General features: G+C 40.8%; 2 protein-coding genes across 2 annotated transcripts; both read right to left on the bottom strand.

Moving 5' to 3' along the window:
* Positions 1-435: 435 nt before the first annotated feature.
* LOC145474872 (sacsin-like) lies at positions 436-11,716 on the bottom strand. The gene is made up of 2 exons (XM_081455203.1): positions 1,361-11,716; positions 436-1,167 (listed from the first exon to the last, which is right to left on the bottom strand). The coding sequence occupies exons 1-2, from the start codon at positions 11,714-11,716 to the stop codon at positions 889-891; spliced, it is 10,635 nt and encodes a 3,544-aa protein (XP_081311329.1). The 3' UTR covers positions 436-888.
* A 79-nt stretch (positions 11,717-11,795) lies between these two features.
* On the bottom strand, positions 11,796-24,243 carry LOC145481674 (sacsin-like). Its single transcript, XM_081460554.1, has 9 exons — positions 24,127-24,243; positions 23,682-23,754; positions 22,777-22,787; positions 17,869-17,979; positions 16,579-16,726; positions 14,241-15,246; positions 13,263-13,837; positions 12,289-12,516; positions 11,796-11,800 (listed from the first exon to the last, which is right to left on the bottom strand). The coding sequence occupies exons 1-9, from the start codon at positions 24,241-24,243 to the stop codon at positions 11,796-11,798; spliced, it is 2,274 nt and encodes a 757-aa protein (XP_081316680.1).
* Positions 24,244-27,607: the final 3,364 nt, after the last annotated feature.

The raw sequence follows: 27,607 nt of genomic DNA, 5'->3' as shown, positions 1-27,607 counted from the left end.
GTTCTTGTGCTGAAGTTTACTATCTACCCTGGAAAAATTAAGTCTGCTGACTGAACGCAGCAATCAGAATACGTTTTCAGCGGTGTTCTAGTATGTCTTTCTTGTAGTTTAACTTATCTAGACTATCAATTTCTTATTTTCTTACGCAAGTTGTTTCCAAGGAAAATCGTTCCAAAATAGATCAGCAAAAGACACAAGAACTTAGCTATCTGTTATTGGCCTCTATTACAATGATTACGATAATTTAACTTACACTTGCACTGATATGAACTACCGTCTCTACTCGTAAATGAAGAAATATGAATTGCTTTCCTTCTTACTAGTAAATGCGCTGTGGCGCTATTAAAATAATTTTTTAAATGTAACGAGCTATCTTCAAATGGTAAGGAACTTCAAAACAATGGTTGAAGATTTCGCTTCACGAAGTAGTCCCTCTAAAACAAACTTCGACTAAGACTACAACTACCAACTGATGTACAAGTGTTCATCAGATTCCGGTTGTTTCTCTTCAAGTAATGCTGAAGTCATTCACCAAATCTCAGGAGAAATCTGGCGTTCATGAACATTTGTGTGCGACTCTTGTTTTGCGTCTCCGATGTGGCAGTACCTGTAGGACCATTGATAAAGTGTCAATTAAAGCTAAGGTCAGAAACAACTTTGGAAGTAATGAGAAAAAAGGAACAAGGGTCGATGAACCACCAAACCAAAAAAATTCTCCCGAGATTTCTCCCGGGTAGGCAGAGGTAATCCTCACCTTACCACAAGTTGGCCTCCTGTTTCCCCTTAGCTGTGAAGTAACTAAATGAAACCCTAGCCCAGAAAGACACTTAAGACTAAACCCCAGATGACAAAAACTTATAGGGAAAACGGCGAGAATTGACACACACCTCAAGTAAGTCGGCCTCTCACTCGATCTACAATCTTCGTGGCTATAGTCAGCGCTTCTTGAGCCATCTGGGCCGTGTACACATCATGAGGGATCTGAGGGTAACACATACTGTCCGGATAGCGCATACGTGTTGAGTCACCCACAAGACGTTCCAGTTGCTTAGCCAAGTCTATTAACTCAGGGTCACTCAAACCTAAGCAATTCTCGACCAGGTTGTGAACGTTAATCTTGCTGGCGTCTGCCTGATACTGGGCGGCTTTCAAGGCCTTCTCCGCCGCCTATGAAATTAAATTAAATAAATTATAAATTATAGAGAAAGATATTTTAAACGGCACGAGACCTTTATACACGCCTTAATCACAAATAACTATCACAACACAGAGACTTTCACCCGCTGCCTGTTTAAAATTAAACATTACCTCAAGAATATAAGCCAGAAGTGTGCTTTTTAAGCCAAGAAAACAATGTTACCTGGTGGCATATAAAACATCCCCACTCATAAGAAGGCCTGCTAAATGCAATTTCATCTGCACCAGCCACAAGGTCGGCTTCAGCTTGTCTAAACCAGCGCCTGGCCTCTCCTGGTTGCGAATTCCCCTTGCAGAAACTTGGAGGAACACTCTGCCATGACCTTGGACTCGATGAACATTCCCAAGATCCATACTCCTGCGAGAAGTGCTCCCTGTATTCTTTCCGCCGCGAACCATGTTCTCTAGCACGCGCACCCCAGGAAACAAAATAGTTGTCGTAAGAACTCCCCAGTCTAGAAATCTCACTTTGTATGTGCTGAAATACCTCTGTGCACAATCGTTCATTGCCTAAATTCTTGTCTGGATGCCACTGGAGGTAAAGCCTTTTTACTATTTGCCTTCGTTTTAACTCTTCTTGCCTCCATGCATCTTCCAACAGGTAAGAGATCTTATTGAAGACCACTTGTCTGTTTTCGTTTCCTGAGCGTGGAGTGTGCTGATCAGATATCTCTTTCACTCGATGAAATTTGTACAGGTCGGCAGCAACCACAACTGCTTCTTTGTTGTGTCCAATGTTGATTCTGTACATCTTCGTAGGCAATTGCACGGAATCTTTATTCATTACCTCTTCGATGATCACAGCGTAGATGTACGTTGCAACTCCTTCGTTCAGGTGCAGACTTGGGTCATCCAGCTCGTAGCCCACATATTCTTGAGGTTCAAATTCCTCAAAGGCGTCATTGAGCAAATGATGGTCCTCAATTGGAATAAAGGTACCTGGCTCTGGATAGATATCCATTTCTGCTGCATTGTACGTATCATCTTGTCGAATATGCATTGTATCCAACAGGGACCAAATCTCATTGAGAGGACAACGCAACATCTCAGGAATTAGCACCACCCTCTTCCTGAGAAGTCCTCCGTACATTTCTGCAATCACATTGGAAACTAAAGTTATGGCCGAAAAGGGCTTGTCCACTTCTTTTACGGCGTTGACATACATTTTGCATATCTTCTTGCCAGACACTAACAGCCTCTCCTGGAAGAATGGCACTTCTGCTTCACTTCCTGGAATGAGTACACCTTTGTAAACAAGAGACGTTTTGAGATTTTTCACAGCACAGATCTCGATGCCACGAAGATCACTTTCCATATTTGCGATCACTTCTTCATTGAAATCTTCGTTCTCGGAGTTAACGTCTTGAATTAGTCTCGCAATCCCACGACCAAACTGCGCAGAAGAAAGCTGCTGTCTCAAAGCGTTGACAGTTCCGCTCGTCACTATCTCAGTACTTTCTGGAATAATGAGTCGTTCTTTCACCACAGAGGAAAGCATTTTTGGCTGTAGGCCTGGAGGCAATCTCATCATTAGCTCTTTATAGTTGATCATAGCTGATTTACAACTGATGTCCATCATACTGAGGTCCAGAACCAAAGGTTGGGCAAGTCGCTGAATCCGATTCACATAGGCAAGTGCGTCAACGAATATCAGATCTTTCGATTTCTGTAATCTGACAGGGACTGTGGCTAGTGGCCTATCTAGGCAGCCGCCGTATCCTGAACTCACCGCTGGTAGATACAATTTGGAGAGAACGGCCACTTCTTCTACCTGCTCCTGCATCCGTTCAAAAAATCCTTTCACCGCTTTGCAGCACAGACTAACCTCGTTTGGGTGCAGTTTGGCATTCTGGCAATTCTTCTGTAACATCTCCAAAACCATTGCATAATGAGTGGGTCTTACAGACTTGGTGCAGCCTAGGCATTCAAACAATGGTTGAAATTTGCCAAATTCTGGAGGCACTCTGTAGAGATATGGTTTGATCTCAAGATCTTCATAAAGCTCGAGGACCGCTTGACTCGGGAAAACTAATTTCTTGCCCCCTTCCACCAAAATACAGCGTGTTGTTTGAAGCCGGTTCTTCGCTACACCATTCTCGATTGCGTTTCTCTGAAGAAATGTGTAAATACGTTTCATGACTCCACTTATTGTTTGGCATCGCTCAGATGAAATGCTCTCTCCCTTGCTGTTCCCTTGAAGATAGTGACAGATGGTTATGCAGTGACCAACAACAAGATGTACTGATGGCTTCGTCACAATTCCAAGTTGATCGACAAACAACTTGCAGTAGTTGTTTATGCGGGTATCGTCATGACAACCGAGCTTGTCCCGATGACATGTAGGATCCGCCCATTTTGGAAGCAAAAATACCTTTGTCCAAGTAACATCCTCGTAAGCGGCACAAACTGCTCCTTTATAGGAAATGAAGGGAGTTTCACTATCCTTCCTGTTAGCAAATGGAGGAAAGATTTCTAGCAGCTGTGGGCGCAGGGGATGTCCAGCCACAAAGGGAATGTCGCAGACAACCCGTAGGAGACCCTCATTCACCACATTCTGTCGAGAGAGAAGATGCTTGACAAGAACTTTAGACTTTTCCTCTGTAATCTCAGTTCGCGCTGTAGCAGCTTCATGAGCAACTTGGGTGGCAAATCTGCGGAAAAGGTCTGGAGACAGCTGGTGAACCAGGCCTATTTCTTTCAAAAACGGCAGCCATTCTTCTGAGGTGAACGATTTTGGTGGAAATTTGTCTTCTGATAACAGCAATTTGAAAACCTCATCGTGAGGGTCATAGAAACTGGACGCTGACATAATGCTGCCGTCATTTGTAGGAATGAATTCAACCCTCTTCAAGTTGTCCAACAGCCTTTCTTTATCCACGTCTGTCTTCTTCTCCTCTCCACTCGTTCGAAAAACCAGTTGACGGATATATGTAAGGTGAACCAACCTTCCCTCTTGACTAAAATGCTGAAAACACTTCAAGATAAACTTGAGATACGCTTCCACGGGAAAGACACGTTCAACTTCCAAGAATTCATAAAGGCCTGACAGGTTTGGATGAGACTTTAAGAACAAACAGCCAAGTCTGGATTCAACAATATCAAGCTCATTCATTGGGATTTCACTGGGCAGAATATATCCTTTCCTTCCCTTGAGTCGCACAATGGCACCACTGGCTGTTGGGTAAAACGGCATGTTACGTAAAGGTTCTTTGTCGACATCGGTGAGGCTTGGCCGGTTATCACTGAAGTACTCTAGGACTTTAAGGAACTCTATGGACTGTGATGCATCTTCAAGGGAGCGAAGATTCTTTGGCAGCTTCTGTTCAAGTGCGGTGAGGAGCGACGCTGGCGATTTTAGAGAGGCTACAAGATTACGTGCAAAATTAACCGAATCCTTTCGGGTGACGGATGCTGTTCCAGAGTTTTCCTTGGTTATTACCTCAGAATTAAGCTCCGGCAAGCCCAAACGTCTCAAAACATCAACCAACTTTCGATTTGATATACCGTATTCGGCAAAATCAAGAACACAGTCTGCTTTACCTAAGGGCACCAAGACATCTTCTGACACTGTTTGCATGTTTTCCAGATTAGCCGAACAAGGGATTTCTCTACCTTCCATTTGGGTTCTTTTAGTTGCTGGCAGAATGCACCATTTAGACAGTGATGAGAGAGGTGAACAGATGACTGCTTTGGGCTCTGCACTTTCATCCGACTTGCTTACAGCAGCTTTACCATTCTCTTGTAAAAAGCTCCAAACCTTGCATATCCAGTCTCGACTTGGTAAGTTTCCCTCTGGGTTATCTGGCCACCATTCCACGTACTGATCTTCAGTAAGATAATCTTGAGGCAGGGATTCATGAAGGTACGATGCAAAAATTTCTGTGTCGAAGGGACGGAAAACAGGCACCCTTGCATATTTCCCATCCTTAAAAACTTTCTTACGAACTTCATCGTGGACAAAAATGGACGGAGAATTTGGCAAAATATCTGTATAGCAACTCAAACATTGTGGCTCAGTTGTGCTAAATGTGTGCAAATAGTTGTCTTGAGTTAGAAGTAATGGCATTCCCTCTAGATTCTTCTCAAATTTCTCAGCGTCTTTGCAGTACTTAAGGACACAAATCACTCCTTCGGCATTCTTAAATGGCGTCTTGTCAACAGGGCATGGAATCGTTTTGATTTTGCAAAGTGAATCGGGGCTACTGAAAGTCTTGAAGAAAGCCATAACAGCAGAAGGCGAAATGGAGTCAACACTCACCCCAGCTTCTCTCAATGAGTCGAAGACGCTCTCTGAAAAGGCCACAAGGTTCAAGCCAGTTTCGAGAAGAATTTTTTCAAGCCTTGACTCCTGCTTAATCTTGGGTACACTTTTCTTCATTGTCTTGTTCTCCTCATTACTGTCTCTTTCACTTCTCTGGGGTGATGCAGCAAAACAACCTTTTCTTTCGAAATCGTTGAAGTATGTTTTATCCTTTCCAGCCCCATTCGGAGGAAACCATGTTACTTTAAGATCGACCTCCTGATTAGCTGCAGAACTTTCTTCGAACATTTTCACTGACGGAATCAGCCTCATCTCTTTGCTGCACATTTCATTGTAGACCGCTTTTACCAGTGTCTCACAATGTGGATCTTGAGCGGAAAACCTTGGGAAATACTCTTCATAGGTACCTAATCTTTTCAAGATGGTACCTTCGCCGCAATTAAGATTATGATGTGTAGTATAATCCTTCATGACTGGCAATTCAAGAAAGCCACGCACTTCGTCCAGAAGTGTGAGATAACATGACGGAATAACATCACGCAACAACGCGTTATTCCAGTCACTCCGATAGCCACCATCTTCATCTCTCCATAGATGTCGTCTTGCCTCGTGGTCCAATGCAAAGTGCCCATTGATGTGAACTGGCAAATCTGTTTCAAATGGAAGTGGGAGAAAGCAGTATGCTTTCCTCTTAATTTTCACTTGCTCACTTGGTTTGTTACTCTGTAGAAGGCAGGCAACACCTCCACGAGGTAGCATGCATAACTGGTGCTCCTTGAATGCATCAACAATACTCTGTTCCAAGGACTTCTCAAAGCCAACCTGTTGGACAATAAACCATTTTTCCTCCTTTCCACAGTTGTCTCTTATTCTCGTGACATAACTACACTTCGCGACAACTAAGCTTGTGGGAAGAAAGTTGTCTTCTTTAACTTGACTTCCACACTTTTTGATATAATCAGCAAATGCTTGCCTTTTCTCGTCATCAGTTTGGGATATTAGCATTTCCACAGAGTAACTGTTCATCATGTTTCCACTTGATTCATCGATCGTGCAAAGAGTTATTTTCTTCACGTTGTTTAGGAAGAGGAGAACCTCAAACAATTCCTTCTTCAGGTTTCCCATCATCACGTCTAACTTCTTCGCCGTTACTGGGACTGATGATATTTTGGATTCTTCAGCCATTTGTTCCGACCTTAGGGGGAACCTGAACATGGTTGCATTTTCTATGGAGAAATGATCCTCTAGATAACAAGGGAAGACATCTGGAAACTTTCTTTTCAGCATCTCGATGTCTTTGAACATTCTTCCTGGTTCTTTATCACTTGCATTTGGGACATACTTGCAATGCGGGTCAAACACGCACAAAACATTCCCAATTTCTTCACCACTCGACCTAAAGGATGGTACATCTGTTACATGGTAGACAGCATTAAACCCGACGCCATACTGGCCAGTGGTGTTGCTATCGTCTCCCTTACTACCCTCGCCAAGATTCTGTACACCTTTGATATCTGCAGATGTAAATGGGCTGTTGTTGAACACGCACAATGCAGGCCCCTGTAGGGGCTTCCAACTATCCTCGAACAATCTTTCATCAGCATGGTGACGTGGGTCATTAATGAAACAGATTTCAGTTGCTTGCGCATCATCTGCATTTTGAATAAGCTCTTTTAAAAGCTCTTTCCCGCATGGGTACCCTGTCAGAATCCGTTTAAGACGATTTGTCAGTTTCTCTCTTTGTCCAAAGGGAATCCCGACTTCATGGTGTTGCAAGGCTTCTTGTCTTCGCGTTTTAACGCCTAACTGGTAACACGTTGTCCAAGAAATTCTCTCATTGACAAAATGCACACCACTAACATCCGGCATCCATGGGCAGTCCTTCATACAAAGCTCAGTTAGTGGTCGCATTATGTCTCTAGAATCAGGAAGAAAAACAGTTCCCTGGTGACTTGAAGGACCACCCCTCGATTGTCCTAACGTCTCTCCAAGTTGAAGTGCCAGATTAACGGATACCTCTAGGCTTGGCTGATCAAGTGGCATTTCCTGAAATCGTTTCTTTACTTGTTGAAGACTCAAAATGTAATCTCTCTCTTCAAACTGCTCTCTAACACCGGCGAGATTCATCAATTTCCAGTAGGCATCAGCTAAATGGTCTGGAAGCTTATAAAGATATGGTGCGCAGTCTGTCTTCAGTTCCAACGCCACGCGGTCTGCAGAGAGAAACTTCCTCCCTATAAGAATGAATCTTCTGCCACGTACGACGTCTTTAACGCGAGGGCCACAGGTGGTCATCGCGTTCTGAAGAAAGGAATACGCCTGTGTGCAAATTTGTTTCACCTCATCAAAATCTGCACAGCTCAGGGAATCAATGTTCGTAGACATTGCGTCTTCAAGTTGGTTCATCACATGTCGTACAGTGGCATCCTTGTCTCCTAACTTGAACAATTCTTTCACTTCTTTGGACATATCTAGGCCAACAAGCGGCTCAGTGCAGCATACTACGTACTTCTTTTCCTTCAAAAAGACATCTTTAGGGGAGACCAGGAACTTCTCTCTATTTTGAAATTCATCACCTTTCCAGGTAAGAGGAAAGCCCTTCGGTTTCTGGAAAAGAGGAAGAAATTTAGCCTCCCGAAGGCGTTCACAAATGGAACTTGAGAGACCTTTACCGTTGCTCTTCAGTGTTGCCTCTATAAATGGAAGTAAGGCTTCCACACGCCTGACTGCTGCATTACGGTCAATTACATTCAGTCTGCCAACGCTCTCAGCTCTTTCTACAATCTCTTCCCAAGAAAGACAATCAGATACCATTCCTAGCTGTTCTAGTTTGGCGAGTCGTTGAGGATTGCAAAAGGTATCCTTAGTGCCAAAAGGGAACCTTCCATCAGCAGCACAAAAGAGAGAGGCTGCTCCCCGGTTTGGGTTTACAAGTTGGCCTGGAGTTTTCAGAGTCTCTCCTTGTGGTGACGATGGAATGCAGGCATGCATCGTTATCAGCTCATCAAACTCTTCACTGCTGTTATCCAAAACATGTAGCATCAGTACATCTCTCAAGTCTGGACTAACTTTCAAAATGTTTGGGAAGAAACGCTCACGGAAAAATCGACCCTTGTTATACATTCTGGTCTTGATCACATCCCCCAGACCACAAGCAATAAAAGACTGGAACACATCAACTGGAAGGTCGATGACCACTTCGTTTTCTACTGCCAATCTACAGAAAACAGCCAATGAGGTATGTCCAACTTGAGGCTCCACGCGGAACTCTGGATCAAGAAAAACTACTTGATGAATGTGAGCCCACTTGTGTCCATCTGAGAAAAGAGCATAATCTCCACTGGCTAGTTGTGTATAAAATGAGTTCATGATAGGCCAGCATTCGCGGTGTACCTCATCAGCCTTTGGCCATAATGAATGGAACTTGTATGAAGCGTCATCAGGAGCTATGCACTTCAAATCCTCAAGAAGACAGAGAAATGCAGACAAAATGGTGTCTTGCATAATCACATTATTCCAGTCTTCTCCATGGGAGTTTTTGTCATCTGCAAGTTTTTCCTGCAAATGGCGCCTGTTAGCAGTTACTGCAAAAGCTCCATTTATGTGCAAAGGTAGCCCACTATAGATCGGAAGCGGAAGGTAGCAGAAGATCATGCCACCTTCATTAGATTCATCTCCTTTTCCCATAGCAGGTAACGGCAAACAATGGTTACATCCGCTTGGTACTAACTGAACAGCCACTCCTCCCGAGGGAATGCAAGTATGATCATTCCTCGCAAACTGCATTGCCTGCCCATTTCCCATCGACGACGTGACAAGCCATGTGACATGCTTTTCCCCAAAACACTCATCTGAATTGAAGAACTTCAGACCCACCCCAGTAAAACAACAATCAATGTCTACTCTGAATGAAGATTTGAGAAATTTACTCGGGTTGTCTTCTGGAACTGTACTTCGATCCCTTAAGTCTCGTGCCACCTTCGACGATGCTTGAAGAAAGTTAAATTCCTTCAGAGAACTCTGAAGTCTTGCATCCAGTTTCTCTGCAGTGACAGGTAACGTGACGGGAAACGACAATCCTCGTAATATTCCTCCATGTGGAATTGATTTGGAGACTTCAAACATTAATGATGGCTGTGGATCTTGACTCGACAATCTCGGCAGACTGTAGATTCCAACACGCAAAACATTCTGTGTGAAAAGAAGCAAATAATGCGCCTTGCGTAGGAGCATTTGCAAAAGGGTATGCATCTCCTGCTTGTCATAACAAAGTTTCTTAATCTCACTTTCTATAGCTTGCTCTTTCGTTCTCAATGGAAATCGAAAAAGCGTTCCCTCAAATGAGTTGTCCTTCTTGTTTAGATGCAAATCGCACCCAAAGATACCATTGAACGGTTTGAACTGGTTGGCAAATTTACGAAGGTTCTTGACATCTTTGTTGAGGTTGATCTTAATTCCTGGCTTCCCGAGGCATGATGCCTTCCCAAGGTATGATGTGTGAGGATCCAAGATCACAAAGTAGTTCTTACTTAACAGCATGGGTACATCAGTCAGATTGTACACTGCATTAAAGCCAAGTCCAAATCTGCCAATCTTTTCAGTTTCGTCCACTTTGGTTGCCTCGTTCAGCTTTGTAATATTCTTAAAGTCTTGATCCTTAAATTCAGCATCATTGTAGACCCACAGTGCAGGACCTTGACATCCCCTCATGCCCTCGTTGATCAAACAGGTCAAAGCATCCTCGTTGGTTCTTTCATCATACAGGAATCTAACTTCAGTGGCACCGGCATCATCTGCATTTTGAATCAGCTCCTTGAGTACAGCAAACCCATCAGTGTATCCCTCCAGAAGTTTGTTAAGTCGAGTAGTGAGTTTTTCGTCTTGTCCAAAATCTTCTCCTATGGACAGTTCATCGGGATCCAGCATTCGATTAGTTAGGGTTGGAACACCCAGGCATTCAGCAATACTGTTGGGAACAATAGGGTGGACATAAAAACAGTCCACATCTTCATAATCTCCTTCCTTCTTTAGCCATGCACGCTCACAATACACACAGTGTTGAACCTGTTCAAGCCTAACACGGGAGTTGTCATCAACATGTATGGGAAGAAGAATCTTCGCTTGAAGCTCAGCAGGCAACTGCTTATTCGCCACCTCATTCAGGATGTTGACAGTTAACTGGAGGTCACGTTTTACCTCCAAAGAACTGAACTGGACAATGCTGTTGTCGTACGTCTCTTTGATCATGGCAAGGACTTGCACAAGAACAGCTGGATCACTTTGCTCCCTCATACCAAAACGGTAAAACAGATCTGAATGCTTCATCATCTCCGAGGGAAGTGAATGCATGTAGGGTGCAAGATCAATAGATGGCTTACCGGAAAGCACCTGGTTAGGCGATGCAAAGCCATCTCCACTCCAAACCCATTCATTTAGCTCAACCAAGGCAAATGCTTGCTCCACAGCAGAAGACTCTACGTGGGTCAGAAACGAGTAGATATAGTCTACCATCACCATGTAAAACGGTTTTTCTTCTTTGGAGTACCATCTGGTTACCGTTTGCAAATGCTGCACAACATCAACGATATCCGGTTGGTTTTGCCATCCAAAATACTGGGAAACTTCAATTGATGGCCCGACCTCGACAACAGGCATAACTGATCCAATCAGATTAACTAGGTGATAGCTTTTGACTTCATCTGGCTTGAAAAAGTAGTTGTTTTCTTTGTCTCCCTTTTGCCACCATGGACCTGATGGAGGGTAGCCAGGGGGCATCTGCTGTAATCTTGACACCCAATTAATGTCTTTTAGTAGCTGTCCCAGTGGCTGTCCATTGATGGGTTCGTGCAGTTTCTGGGGATTTTCGTCAAGATACTGTAAAATTGCTTTAGATTTCTGCAATGCAGTTGCAAGTAGTGGAAGCAAGGAAACCAGCTTAGCACTTTGGTACAGATCGCTTCCAGTGATATTGTGAACACCTTTCATTCCAAGTTCTTTCAACAGGACGAGTACAGCAGGGTTGGTGTAGAGTTCACCGGCAGGGAATACATCTTCGCTCACAAATATTTTCTTCAGAATATCACTCCTGGGATCAAAGAGGTTTGACGGCATAGCACGCCCTCTGTGTTTGGAGACAAATGATAAGGATTGCAAATTCTGCTTGAAAGTAGCATTTCCATAAATGATATTTGCGTGGCGCTCTAGCACATACGCCATCAGCTTGTCAGTCTGCTCTCCTGAATATTTTCCCAATTTCATGTCTGGAAATACCACTTGGCATAGCAGATCAGTGGGTTTAAGGACTCTGACCTCTAAGAAATGTGCCAAAGTCTTGGAATCATTCTGAGAAATGTCAATAAGTTCACGTTGTAGAAAGATTGGAAGATGTTCATCAGGCGCTGCACATAGACCTTCCTCTGTGGAAACGAACTTCTTTGACAACGTCTCAAAGACTGGAAGGGAACGTAAAAGAAGGAACTCCTCAGTCCCCGGAGACAGTTGTCGGACATTGGCAAGAAAAGATCTCAAAAGTTGCTTCCCTTTTGGTGACACTTCACTTCGAACAATTTCAATGAACTTCCCAACAGCCATCTTGGAAGAGGAAACCACCATTGCTTGCAAAACACCTTGTACGGAGGGTGGATTCAGAAACGAGCCCAGCAAAGCGGGATGTTGGCTGATAAAAGTGGGATATTCACTCATGACAATCAATCCAAGCTTCTTTAAGACATCTGTCAATGCGTCATCAAGGCAATCATCATGAAAACATTTGATAACTACTCTGGAGGGATGGCAAAGTCGCGTCAAAGATACAGATGTTTGAGACATACTGAGTGGAATCAAGGGTAGTTTTCCAAGGCTCTGAATGCTTTCTGTCGTAGCAAAGTGTTCCTGCAGATATTTCCACAAGTCCTTTATCCACTCTCTTGGAGGATGGTCACGGTTACTGTCGTCAGGATACCACAAAACAGTCTCGCCTCTTTTCCAGTCAGCAGGTAGTCCATACCAAAGAAACGCAGCTGCGACGTCTTCATTAAGGAATCGTAATCGAGTGCATCCTAAAGAAGTAACAAATAAGAAAATAAATATTGATCAAAAACTCTGTGAAACCTATAACTGGTGTTTCTAGTAGCCAAAGCTAAGCCCTTCCGCAATTTGCTGTAACAGAGGACTAAGGTTTGAAACTCCTGCTTGACCAATTCGACATAGTGGTTAACTTACCTTTCTCAAGTTAATAAGCGACTGCTTGTTTCACTTTCCCAGCAACAAAGTACAATTATATTTTCTTAGGAAATTATTGCTTTTGTTAAGTTAGTATATATATCTTCAAAAGCCAAATTAAAATTATACAAAACTAATTTGGCTGGCAAAGGTGACATTCAAAAGCTATTACATTGGCCCCAGAATACTGATAAATATTGCAGCATCAGAACAGTGACAGTGAAACGCATCAACTATTGCTTATAATGCATGTATTTACAAAACGTGATATCCAAAAACTCAACCGTCACTACCTCAAGCAGTCATTAATGATTGATGTGAACAGAAACATGTTGAAATCTCATTGGGCTGGGACTCACAGAAAAGGCACCGTAACTTCGTGAAAGAGGTTTCTCAGCGATATTGTAGCACAATAATGCCCTAACAATGAGATGTATTTCGCCCAGAATTGGTGTAATCTAGAGCCAACTAAGGGGTAACACTCTGAGTCGTAAGCCAATGACACCCAAGTGATATTTCAAATTCGAGTAAAACCTTACATGGGATTCACAAGTCAGGCAATTAGATTTGCTACAGGACATACCTTGTAAAGCTGCAGCTTCAAGGTTTTGAAGAATGTCTGCGTCAATATGTTTATCCAAAAGTCGATGACCAATGCCAGGGAAGAGTGCTCGTGGATGTTTCGGCGAGTCAATGTAAATCGTATTGGCACGATTTCCAAATTTTGCAAATGTCCCATTGGCAAGTGGAAGAAGCTGCAAGCCATAAAGGTCTGCGAATTGGCGATCACTAAGACAACATCGAAGAAGTAGCAGCTTCTCTTCCCTGTGTAGACTTGAATAGCACGAGGGCACTTGCCTAAGTACAAGTCTAACCATATAAGGAGTGAGTTCTGCTATATCAGGCCCATAGGCCTCAATGGCACTGAGCACGTGACTGGGTACGGTGACAATTGGCACATCAGCTGAAAGCAGGACTCTCATAAGCAGCTCTTTCTGTTCATCTTCTGGCAATCGATGAAAGATCACATCCTTCACTGTTAGCCACTTTCCACTTTGTGCTTGGGTGTGAACAACTTTCTCAGTCATGAGCAGTTGAAACAAAGGTTTCTCAAGCTCCTTCCACTTTTGGTCTATATGGCTTATATCTGGCCATGCTCTGACAATAAAGAGAAAAATACCACTTAAGTCATTGCTTACTGTATGAAACTATAAATGCTGACTGACATATTTAGCTTGAATTGATTTAAGTGTTTTAATACGCATTTTTATAGATTATTACATATATATAGTTATAGTTTTTAGATATTTGTATTTTCATTTTTTGATTATTTGAGGGCCACGAGTTTATTAGCTTTTAGCTGTTTAGTGTTACCCTCGCTAAATAAAGTGTTTACTTACTTACTTAATAATAGGCAAATTTGAACACTTATTTAAGCTACTCAACAGAAACTCTATTCCAAAAGGCACCACAATTAAAAATATTTGTCGCTGTGCAGTGACGGTTAGTCTAAGAGGTTTTAACCATTTTTGGACATGAGGTGAAGAACAGAGACACTTACTTGTAGATGGCTGCCAGAGGTGCATCAAAGCATCTAGTGTTAATGGCGTCTATAAGCATCTTAGCATACGCTCTGGGTATGGCCTCCCCCAGGAGACAATTGTTCCACATTAAGGCCTTGTCACGCACCGCACGACCAGCGCTCTCCTCGTCTACCTGATGTGCATTTGGCAACTTAATGTGACGTCTGTTCTGACTCAAAGCAAAGAAGCCATTAATATGCACTGGCAAACCTGTCAGGGTTATCTTTTGTACTGGCAATGGTAGGAAGCAAAATACATGGCCATGGATTTCAGGTGTGGGCTGCTTTAGACCAGTGGGTAGTGCCATGGCTACCCCTACTGTAGGCAGATAGTTAAGTTCCTTGTCTGTCATTAACTTTCTGAACTTTGAAGAAACGTCTCCTCCACAATAGTAGTTTGTAACAAGGAAGGAATGTTGCTCGACTTCTTCGGCAACGTGCGAGTTGACGTTTATGATCTCTATGGTGATCGGGTAGGTCACCGTGACAGATTCTGAATTCAGTTTTACCGAGGTAATCTTCTCACGAAACTCTTTCCTCTTATTCCGAACTGTCAAAAGGCTTTTGTCACCAACCTTCACTTGAAAGATTTTTCTAGGTGTAGACTCCGATTCTTCTCTGACGTAAAGCTCAATGCATTCTACATGGGTGAGAAACAAAAGCATCAAGTGGGGGTCGGCCTTAAAACTCTTAAACAGTGTGTCCATCTTCTCAGCAAAGAACAGGGTCTGTGACAGCTCAGAAGGGTTGGTGCGCAGTGGAAAACGGAACAGTGTCCCACTGTAACATCCCTGCGAGAACACATCATCTATACAGTCAAATACTCCTTTGTAAGGAAGGAACTGATCTTGAATGTCTTCCATGGCTGTACGGTCTTCCTTCAGGTTCCAGTATTTCCCTGTTCGTCTATGTCGTTGGTCAGAAAAGTACACTCCGTGAGGGTCAATAATTCCGATCTGTGAATCGCTGAGAATACTTGGCAAATCTGAAAGAAAACGCCAAAACACTGAAGAAACAAAATAATAAAAACACACAGTTCAAACCTAGTTAAATTTTAGGCAACTCCCATTTGCACGATTAGTATCCCTGCTAGCATTTAACAAAGTATTTAAGTATTGAACTTAAAACTCTGAGATTCCAATTGTTACTTTTACAGTTCGGTTTAAAGCCCTGGTCAAATGGCGCACGATAGTTGATGATAGTTGATTCTCTCGAAACTATCATCAACTATCACCAACTATCATTCACATGGTCAAACAGCCAAAGACGTTCGTGATATCATACTTGATGATAGTTCACCGGCAGTCACGCGAGCAAAGTCACACGAGCAGCTATCTATCTAGCTAGTTCCAGACTCTTTCCACGTAAAAATGTGAACACTAAAATGGCGTCAAGCGAGACAAACTTGTAAAAGTATGAATTTTTCACGACGAAAAAGGGTGGCAGCTTATTTACTGGTAATCGATTTGTTGGAGGAATGTGTGGACGATGAATCTGGAGAGCGTTGGTGGAGGAGAGAACGGACAAGGGAATGGATCAAAAGGAGAAACGAAAGCGGGATGTTGAAATTGGTAAAAGAATTGCGAATGGAGGACACTGCCGCTTGCAAGGATATGTTTCGCATGAACTGTGAAACATTTAAGGCAATATTGACCGCTATCAGACCTGTGATTACCAAAACAGCTGACCGAAAAACTATCATGAACTATCATACGCGTGGTCAAACGAGAAAAACTATCAGCGACTATCATGAAGAATTTGAAGCTGAAAATGAATGATAGTTGTTGATAGTCAATGATAGTGCATGATAGTTGGTGGTCAAAAGGAAGCGCACGCTTCAACTATCATCGACTATCATGGGCCGTTTGACCAGGGCTTGAAACTTCACTTTAATATTGCTAACTTGGAAGCCATGGCAACAAAAAACGGTCTAGAGGAGGACAAGATGTGCTGTTTAGAATCAGGATTTTTATTTTCCTCTTTTCAAAGTGAAGACAAAAGACACAATGCATTTTTAGGTGGAAGATAAATAAGTCATTGGATTTCCCAACTCCAAGTCGGGCTTCAAATCTAGATACATGTACAGCTAACAACTAAGATAAAAATTTAATGATGCAGCACAAAACATTCTATAAATGCGTACATTTCCTGGCCGCAAACAACGTAAAAACATTCATTACCTTTATTTAAATTCGCTTACATTTTAGACTCCTGTAGAACAAACAATAAACTGTACGTGTACAAATAATTATGATGTAAAACACATATTTGGGATAGTTACACATCGTTGGGTGGGTTCTACATGTATGTTTCTAACCTGTCATATGAAATACAGACTTGAAGCCCAAACCAAATTGTCCAACCTTCATTGGATCTTCCACCTTGAGACTAGAAGAAACCAAACGAATCCCCTTCCAGTCGTCTTTGGTAAAGACTGCATTGTTGTAGGCATACAGTGCTGGACCCTATTTTAAGAAAACAAGAGCAACCTTTAACACGGTTAACAGAACTTCAGGTGAACGAGATGACTGTTTGTGGAAAAAAGAACAAGGCAAAGAATCCAGAGGGGGGGGGGAGGGGTATAAAAAGAGATTTACAGGGAAGTGGTTCATTTCAAATAATAAATATCATCTTTAGCAATCTACATGTATCCTCAGATTATAGATCAGTTAGCAAACTTGTTGTTTAGTCTCTTGCAATGGAAGAAGGGACTTGTGTGTTTTATTGTACATAATTTATTGTACATAATTTATCGTACATAATTTATCATCGCTGATAAGAAGACATAGGCAGCAGAGTTTTGCAGTTATACTTTCTGGGGAAAAATCAACCATGTTCCAAGAAAGGTTTATTGTCATATCTTGTTCTTTAAGTCCGAGAGACGAAAAGCACACAACGTTGATTGAAAAATCCCTCCATAGCTTATACGTGCCTGCCCATATTAAAAACCAACCTAACTATATAAGGTTCAAAAACTCCATTTTTAAACATTTTATGGACAGTTATAAGGAATTGGACCTCTTTATCATGTAAATTTTAATTTTTTAATTTTCTTGTTTTAATTCTTAGACTTGATCCAATGCTTTGCTTTTTAATATTTTAGTGTATTTCATATCTCAGTTTTTTATATAATTGTTGCATATTTGAGAATCAGTTTCTATATGTTTAATTTTAACACGTCATCTTTTTTATTCTGTAAATATTTATATGAGGGCCACTGGCTTTTCAGTGATTACTGTCGTGTGCCACCCTCAATAAATAAAGTTGATCATGATCATGATCATGATCATTATCATTATCATTATTATGGGAGTGACCCCCCACCCCTTTAGAAGAATTTTTACTCACCCCAAGAACTAGAAGGGTGTGATGATCCAACAAAGTAGAAAGAAAACTGTGAGACTTAATTATCTTACCCAACCTAACACAATTACCCTAGCTATGAGGGCTTGAACCCAAACCACTCTGCAATTTAGAGTTAATGCCTTCCATTTTGTACATCTTATTTCCATTTGATGACAATGTTCAATGAACAGGTGATGCAAATGAACTAATAACAGACCTAAAGAACTAAAGGACAACAAGTAAATTGGCCTTGGAACTTAACCTGAAACTGAGCAAGCTCCTCATCAAACAGGTGTGCTGTTCCATAGCTGTGTTTGTCATAAAGAAACTTGACTTCACTGGCCCTTGCATCTTCTGCATTCTGTACAAGTTCCTACAACATGAGTGGCATGGATGAAGTAAGTAAGTGGGGGTGAGGGCACAAACTACAGCAAATGTACTTCAAACTTTCTTTGAACTTGAATACATTACTTGCATTAATTTTGCAATGTCAAATTTTGGCTCTAGTTACATGTATTGGTCCAGTTACAGGCAGTCTGTTTAAAGTAGCTGTTAAATGTATGCAAAGCTTCTAGCCTGTACATTCTACTTTTTGTTTAAAATTCTGCAGTGTGATCTTCTACCAGAGCAGACCAGATGAGGCTCTCTACAATCAAGTAATTTAATTAAAGGCCTCCTTAGCCTGCTGGCCACTTGTAAATTTAACATGACTTCCATAAATTAAAATTTTCATGCAGCAGTACATAAATACACAATCTGTTGACAATGGAAAAAAAGTCTTGTTGCACTATACAGTAAAACATTTTCCAAGGAAAATCAGAGCCCTATGAGGAAACTCCTTAAGGCAAGAATTTTACCACTGATTTCCCAAGAAGGGAATGGAGTATAAGCACCAGTTGCTTTTACTTCTTCCCTAGGAAGTGGATCAAGGAGCTCAATAAAGTGAAACCACTTTTAATTCATTAACATTCTTCTGTGTGCTCATACTATTCAGCCATCTTCAGCCTCTAACTGGATAGCCTGAATGCATGAAAGAATGCAAATTATGATAAAAGGGTAGTGAAACTTTTAGGCTTCTTGCCGTAAAATCTGTTTATTTTTTACATTGATTGATCATGCTGCATAAAGACATGATTTGTTCCTTGATCTGATAACATTCAAAATTAATATTATCTTTGCTGAATGAGCCAAGTCAGTTTTTAAAACTTTGAAACTTAAGTGCAGCATTAATTTACATGTAAGGCAAACAGTTCACAAGTTCTAGTGGAATCTGTTGAACTTCGTGTTTATTTATCCCTGAGGGAATAATAACAATAATAATAATCATAATCATAATCATAATCATAATCATAATCATGATCACGATTATAATCATGAACAAATAATAAAAATAATGTTAAACAAATCATGGGAATCACTAATCTGTCCATTCCTTTTTTTTCCAGTTTTTGTTTCAACTGATATTTTGACTTTGATTGGCTATCCCTTTAGTTACAGCATAACCCCAGCCATGGTTGCCACAGACACCACTTCAAAATTCAATATTTTCCACAATAAACATAAAATTTCCCTGGCCATGCAATGTCAAACAAAGTAGCAGCATGTTGCATCCTCTTACACCCTTTCTTTTATCAATTAAGACTGAAAAGTTTTCAACAAATTTTCATTCTTCACTAAAGAAAATCTTCAACCCAACTGTTTCAACTGTTTCACGTCAAATTATTTCAATTTCCCCTGACCTTTCTTCAAAATGTCAATTTTCCAAGACATAAGGACGGTGCCCATTTTTGTAAGTGCGCACACTTTCTGCGCATCACGCAAGCCATGGTTTAGCTCCACGCGCGTGCTGGGGCTGACATTGACACAATCAACTACGCTATCACGTACACGCCTAACATGAAAGCAAAATTTTCCTACTGTGACCAAATCAAGTTTAATGAACCTGTACTTAAACCAGGAACAACGGAATAGCAGCATATCGCTAACCACTAACTGTTTACGTCTTCCAGCTGAAAACCTAGCTGTTATCTGTCGAAAATTATACTGAAATCCAACCGTAAACATGTACCTGCAGATGGCGTAATGCGTGCGCAAAACAAATGCGAGATACGCAAATGTCTTACTTACTGGGGAGGTGACAGGAAAAAATGTAACGGGCACCGTAAACGTTTTCAAAAAAGATCAATAACTTTAAAAAACGCGTGGTTACCCCTACATTTTATGTTATGAAATGGAAGTGGCAAGTCTATTCAACACGTGATTAGTTTCTGGTTGTGAGCAAAAGGTATTTAGACTGTATTTTAGCTGCATTAGAGGAAGGCTGTCAGATATGCTAAAAGCGCTTTTGCAACGATTTTGTCATTAAAAACATATGAAAATTTTTTTTTTTGTTACCATTTGCCGTGTAGTTTAAAGATCTTTTTAAATGTGTTTGCTTTTCTGTATGTAAAGGCGAATTCTATGGAAATCTGTGAAGAAATATCCTTTCCTTCTTTTTTCAGGAAAATGCTGATGTCAGCATTTTTGTCGAGATTCAAGGCTAATTATCTCGAAAAAATGCATGGCTACCCCCATTTTTCTTTGTGGATTCCGATAGCCCTTGCAAAGATCTACTTTTTCAGTGTGGTCTTAACCTGGTGCAAAAACCTTTGCAATTAGTAGGCACCGTCCTCAAGGTGGCTCAAAACTGTTTTCTGTTTTTTTTTTTTTTGTTTTTTTTTTTTAAAGTTACAGAACTGCTAGCCTGCGTTGCAGCCGGACGTGTCAAAATCCCCGATATAATCTGTCTGTGAAACGGCTCCCAAAGGCTTGTTCTGATATCCTCCATGGATACACAGATCTGTGTATCCATTTCTGATTGGCTAGTTTCTTACTCACCTTGTGATCAGTCATATTCTTGCAACATACATAACGCAATGCTAAAAATAAATATGGTCGTGTGTATATTGTATGTACTTTTGTACAAAGCTTTGCTTTGCATTTCAAAAGATCGAAAAGGCTATGTCTGATTCGTCCGTTTATTGTAATTTATGCTGTCACCTCGTTGAAAAGAGAAACGAAAGAGTGTTATGTCTCAAAAAAAAAAACGCCAGGTACAGAGTGTTACCGAGCATTGGTCTCCATCATTCCCTGCTATCGGCAACTGATGAGATCCCGAAGGATCGAAACCGCCGTATTGCCTGAACGACAAGGCTACGAGCCTCCTAACAAAATAGGGACTATTAACAGTCTCCAGAAAACCTGACAACATCGCAAATAAAAACAATTACGACCACAACGTGGAGCTGGATGAACAATCACAGGAAGAACCCCTAAATTCAGAGCTTTCGCCTGAACAAAACCACATAATATCATAAACAACATGCAACACGCACGTGAACATCTACATTTGCAGTGCCAGAACAAACAAACTGGAAGGACAAAACGCTCGACGAAATTGATGCAAGAAACATAAGAAAGTCTCTCTAAGACAAACATATAGCTTTTGGCAAGGAAAACTACAGCTATCTCTGGCGAAGCTGGACAAAGATAAATGACACCCGTGATAAGAAGCAGCATAACTTGCAACAGTTAATCAAACAGCCCGGCTCAGTGTAATAATACAAAATGCAAGTAACCAACATGTTTACAGAATATTTCAAACTTTGTCCCCCCAGAGCTAATATTTAAAGAACTTAAAACATATCTTGCAGTACAAATGAACCAAAAAAACACTAGCGCGTGGCACAAAACAGGTGTCAAAATCTACAAATTACACGCGGATAACAGCGGAAACCACACAGACCTATGACCTCTGACGGTTCTACTCTGGTGAAATGTCCTAAAAACACAGGATTATTGCTTAGCGAAATATTCAAAGATCCCCCTATCGTACCATACAAAAGGGGCAGATACTTAAAGATATACTAGTTCGAGCAAAACTTTCAATGCGGCTATTATACGTGGATAGGAGTTGTGTAGGCCTTTGATCAACCCCAGTGTTATCACTGTTGATTTCAAACTGCTCTCTTGCGGCTTTGAACGCTTTTTGCCAACCTTCTCCTGTAATTGCAGACATCTTATTTCCAACTCGAAGTAGATTTGACGTTTAACACTGTACAAACGTACAAATGTACTTGGGAAACCCGCACAAAGTTATTTTTAGCATTACGTGATAGTTGCGTGATTGCATTTGCAAGAATTATCCAATCAGAAAGCGCGTAAGAAACTAGCCAATCAAAAATGGATACACAAACTGCGGGATATCAGAACTATAGCTTTTGGGAGGCGTTGCGCAGACGGACTATACCGGCAGTTTAGACTGTCTGCGATGCAGGCTATAGAACTTCATGTAGGTGCAATTTTTCAAGCTTGGAACTGTACTGTTTCATACATTAAGGTTGCACTGTTCTGTTGCAGAGCAACAAACTTAGCCCACTTTTTACCATAGATTGCATCTATCTTAAAAACTAAGCGGGTGGCCCCATGTTTTTTTTCTGAAAAACTTTTTTTATTAGCCACAGAAAAAGAAACAGGGAAAATTATAAAAAAATTCTGTGGAGTGGATTTGCTTAAAATTAAAAAAAATGGAAATTACCAAGTTGGAGAAATTCCACTCCACAATTTGTTTTACACTTTCGCACATACTGTACATTCTGCTTTTGCTGTTGAATATTTTTTCTGCATTAAAAAAGTACGGTCACCAGAACAAGTTTTAAGATATTAGCTTGGTGATAAGGAATTTTTCGCATGTTTTATGCGCAAATTAAAATCTGGCAACTTTGCAAGATCATCCCTTGCACATGCATGAAGGCGGTCCGCTGATCAGTAGATTTAGCTTAATAGCCAGCACGATTGATTGCAACATCAACATCAAAATTTTCATTTACATTCCGGCACAGCGGTTTAAAAGAATGTTTTTCCTTCAAAATTGCCTGAAGGATGGATGTTTTTGAAGGTAAAAATAACTGATACTGCAAACAGCTTACTAAACTTGGCAGAAACAAAATTTTCCAAAGTAGGCCTTGTGCCGCCATGTTCGTTTTGAGTTTTGCAAACTATAAATCTTGAGCGCTGTCTTACGACCCCTCGGGTGATCGCACGGAAGTGCATGGAAATATTACTGTTTTGAGTGACCTTAAAGTAAAATTCCCAGGCTTTTCCCCAGCTTTGAGGAATTTTTTCCCCTGACCTGTGGCAACCCTGCCAACAAGCAAAAGCGTGATCAAAAATTACATTAGGTCTGTCAAATATGATTGGTATAAGGATATTATTTTTCATTAATATACTAACTTCCCATAAAAACTCAAAAAAAATTGTACATCGGAAACGAGATACCAAAGCGGAGTCAATGTTTTAGTGATCACAAGATTTTGACGCTGTCACAGCATCTTTCTCAAGAGAAATGGTGGGAATCTATTTGTCACGTGAGCTTAGGTGAGCCAAGTCATGTCCCAAAACCGCGTGGTGGGAGGACTCCCATATAAAAACGACAGGGGGTGCTCATAAGTTTTGAAAGGAGCCCCTAAGAGGTACCAAGATGCTGCTTGGTAGGCATGGCTTGAATTGTTTTTACCCGTTAGAGGTACCAATTCTAAAACAAGACATTGTCTCCTGCCACATTATTTTTTGTCTCAATACCCTATATATAAGGTACCATGAAAGCCTCTGCTGTGGACATTTTGAGGCTGAACACCCTAAGAGGTACTAAAAACCCCTTTTTAACCCCTAAAAGATAAAAGAAGCACCTGCCCCCATCCTTTTTACATGTATATGGGAGACTGGGTGGGGGAGCGGCCTGTATAGGGCCAGAAGTTCAATTCCATGGTCTCAATTGAGCATCAGGGAGTGGCACAGAATTTCCAAGGCCACACAAATTCTTCTTCTGAAGTTGTCTTCTTTTCTAATTAAAAGCATTTTTCATGACAACAACTACAAAGTATGAAAGTGCAAAATTCCAGAGAAAAAAGAGAGAGAGCCAGAGACCAGTGAGTACAGGTCAACGCATCCCAAGTGTCCCTCTCCCCTAAGTGCAAGGTGTATCAGAGAAAATCTCTTGCACATTCTGCAAGCAGCATATAAACACCTACCATGTACCTTTCAACACCCTCAGATCACGGCTTGCACATCCTAAAGATCCCACAACTGATGGATAGAAGTGTAGCGTCCTCTACAAATTAAAGTGTGCTGATTGTGAAAAGATCTATATTGGAGAAACCGCCTGACCCTTTGCCCTACACTACTAGATCAACACTTTCTGCCGTTGGTAAACACCTTAGGGACACAGGCCACAAGTTGGAAGAGAGTAAGGCAGCTGTCATAGCTAGAAAGAAAACAACTTTAGAAGGAGAATTTGTGATGCCTTAGAAATTCTGTGCCAGTTTCTGATGCTCAATCCAGACTGTGGATTTCAACTTCTTGTCCTATATGGGGATTTAATTTATTATTGACGATACATTAGTAGTTGTAATTCAACTTCGACCCCAGCTGGAGGTTCAAGTAGCATATATACAGGTTCAAGTTCATGTATATATGTACTTACCTTTAGAATCTGCCCGTCATCTGGATACTGATCTAAGATCTTTTTCAGCTGTTGGATGAGCGATGGCTCAATCAAATCAAACCCATCACCACTGTTTTCTGCTAAATGATCAAACATAAACTGTGTTAACTATTAACAAATGTTAATTTTTTATCAATTTTGTTTTCTAACTTCCTCTAAGAGAGAGCTGGGGCCCGTTTCTGAAAAGTCCCAGTAACTTTTCTGGCCCGCAGAGTTATTTTTCGTTAATCTGTATCTTAAAATACAGAGAAGTGTATATGCCTGAAACTTCTTGTATGAAGGGCTTCTCTGCATGTCACTGGTAGGTGAGAGAGCTTCCCGTAATAAACATTATTATTATAATTATTATTGTTATTATTAGTTGTTATTATTATTATTACTATTATTAAAGATTCGCACAGCTATTGATGATATTGAAGCTGGTTTCGTCATTGGCTCCGGGCAACAACAAGTTGCCTAGGGAAGCCAAGAAACACCCCTTGTTTGCTTTTTCTCTTCTTTCTACATCTCCAGCACCTTTCTAAGAATTCTTGCCGACCCCAACAATGCACATCTCTGGATCAGTCCAGCAGGAATGCCCACCTCAATGGCTCTCAGATTGTCCTTCAATCTCAGTGGTATTGATCCCAATGCTCCCACTACCACTGGAATAACCTTTGTCCTCACACCCCACATTTTTCGAACTTCTCTTGCTAGATCTTGATACTATTCAACTTTTTCATCTTCCTTCTCTCTCACCCCATTATCCTCTGGAATTGCCACATCTTTAATCTGACAGCTCTTGTCTCTCTTCTCAATGATCACCAAATCCGGTCTCCTAGCCCCTATTTCATAGTAGTAGTAGTAGTAAGAGTAGTAGTAGTAGTAAGAGTAGTAGTAGCAGTAAGAGTAGTAGCAGTGGCAGTGGCAGTGGCAGTGGCAGTGGCAGTGGCAGTGGCAGTGGCAGTGGCAGTGGCAGTGGCAGTGGCAGTGGCAGTGGCAGTGGCAGTGGCAGTGGCAGTGGCAGTGGCAGTGGCAGTGGCAGTGGCAGTGGCAGTGGCAGTGGCAGTGGCAGTGGCAGTGGCAGTGGCAGTGGCAGTGGCAGTGGCAGTGGCAGTGGCAGTGGCAGTGGCAGTGGCAGTGGCAGTGGCAGTGGCAGTGGCAGTGGCAGTGGCAGTGGCAGTGGCAGTGGCAGTGGCAGTGGCAGTGGCAGTGGCAGTGGCAGTAGTAGTAGTAGTAGTAGTAATATTAGTATTAGTATTATTACTATTATTACTATTACTATTATCATTATCGTTATCGTTATCATTATTATTATTCATACACATGTACTAAGAATATGTGAATAAAACAGCTCTGTAATCATAAGGTTTGAAATTTTTCTACGGCTTTCCGGGTAACCTTAATCTCACATTGTCCCATTAATTTTAATTAATGGTAAACCGGTATTCTACAAAGGTTGGTTTGACCAAAATATAATAAAAATCCAAGATCTCCTTCAAGAAGACGGTAACTTCCTGTCCTTTAAAACCTTTTGTTAGAAGTTTAAGCTCAAAATGCCCTTCACCCCCTACTTTTGTCTTATTGATTCTATATCAACTTCTTGAAGGTTAGCATCTAAAAATCCTCCTTTGTGATGCCCAGAAAGTGACCAAAAAGAAGAAACCATTTCCACCAAATATGTGTACAACTTGCTGTTGAAGAAATTCTTCGTACCACCTACCGCTGAAAATAAGATCTTAAAACCTGGTTTCTCTCCCAAAACCATCCCAGAAGTGTACGAATTACCTTTCCAGATCAAGTATGAGGTTAAAGTATCAATGTTTCAGTATACGATTATACACAACATTCTCCCAACTAAAATGTCTCTTTTTAGAGCCAAAATGTCTGACAACAGTGTATGTCCTCAATGCTTAGCTGATACACACCCCCTAGATCGTATGCTCTTACGCTGCTCTTCCGTTATAGCCTTTTGGAAGACCTTTCAAAACTGGGGGACAAATAAACTGAAATAGCAACTAACACTATCAAATGGTATGATTTTATGTGGTGTTTTTGACAAAACGGAACATAGATATTCTTTGAACTAAGTGCTTCTAATTGAAAATTTTATATACACTGCAGCTGCCTACATGATTAAAAAGCTCTCTTTTGACAGTTTTCTCATACTTCTAAAAGAAAAATTAAAATTAATTAAATTCAACATATTATTTGTTTTTTTCATTCACTAAGTACATGTAAACGATGTACTGTAAACAGTGTTCATGTTTTTCTTGGTCAGTAAAATGCTTATCATACTGTACATGTAGCAAGTTCAGCGTTAGTAGAACTGCCTTTTGTTTGAAACTTTAAAAGAAAACAAAAAACTGGACATTTACAAACTGTATTGTTTTAGCTATGTAAACTAAACAAGGTACAATGTAAGTAGTCTCAACTATCATACTGTACTGTAAGTAAGTATTGTGCTGTAATATTACTATTTTCCTCTTTATTTTGTTTAGTTTTTCCTAATAATAAAGTATATTGTGTTTGTAAATTAACAATAACAATAAGAATAATTTTAAAAAAAATTGTACCATTGACTGTGAGAGTAACTGTGTTAGGGGCTACATGAAGCTTATTTCCCACAATTATTTACATATTTGAATCATTTTTTCTATTTTTTGCATTTTATTTCTACAGAATGTTAACTCATTCCAGTGTCAGTTTTCAAGGACAGATTCAGAAAATTCAGAAAAAAGGGCGAAAAAATATCTGTGAAAAGACATGCAACCTCTCTCCTTATGGACAACACAATGAACACAGTACACTAGCAAATGAAAGACTCTGGTTATAATTTCAACACAAAAATCTGGGCACGCCCCCTCTGTCCTCAGGACATAAGCAGAACAGCCATCAATTGGAGTAACTTTCATGACTAAGCCAGCCAGGAGCACTGAACAATAAAATCAGCTAACATAATGCTTTATTGCCAATCCAATATTTTCCATGTAATGGAACAGCTAACATCTATCGTCTGTATACATGCTGTCAAGACCTTAACAGTCACAACCTTTCCATGAACGCCTTGTCACTTGGTTAATTGTACATGCACACTTTATTATCACACCCTTATTACTTTGAACCTCACTATCTGAGCAAAAAATCAATACCCCATTTCATTTCTTTAAAATCTGTACACAGCTCTAATATATGTATGACCGCAGCAATTATTAAATTAGAATTGCCTTCCATTTGCGTAAACATCTGAGAAGGGTTACAATTCTGCCAATGTTGATGAGGAAAAGATAGTTCCTTGTAAACAGAATACCCAATGCCAAGCCAGAGTGACAAACATACCCTATTAATTTCAGACCAAAATGGTCAAAACCTAACTTGCTTATTCCCACACTTTTCAGATACTCCTAATAAAAAAGATTCTGATGTTACACCAATTTGTTCAATGAGAGTTTTGTCTCTAAACGTAATTAAGAGACATCTC

The sequence above is a fragment of the Orbicella franksi genome, chromosome 1 (assembly GCF_964199315.1).
Source record: "Orbicella franksi chromosome 1, jaOrbFran1.1, whole genome shotgun sequence".
Lineage (NCBI taxonomy): Eukaryota > Metazoa > Cnidaria > Anthozoa > Scleractinia > Merulinidae > Orbicella > Orbicella franksi.
This window is presented reverse-complemented; position numbering and strand designations above follow the sequence as displayed.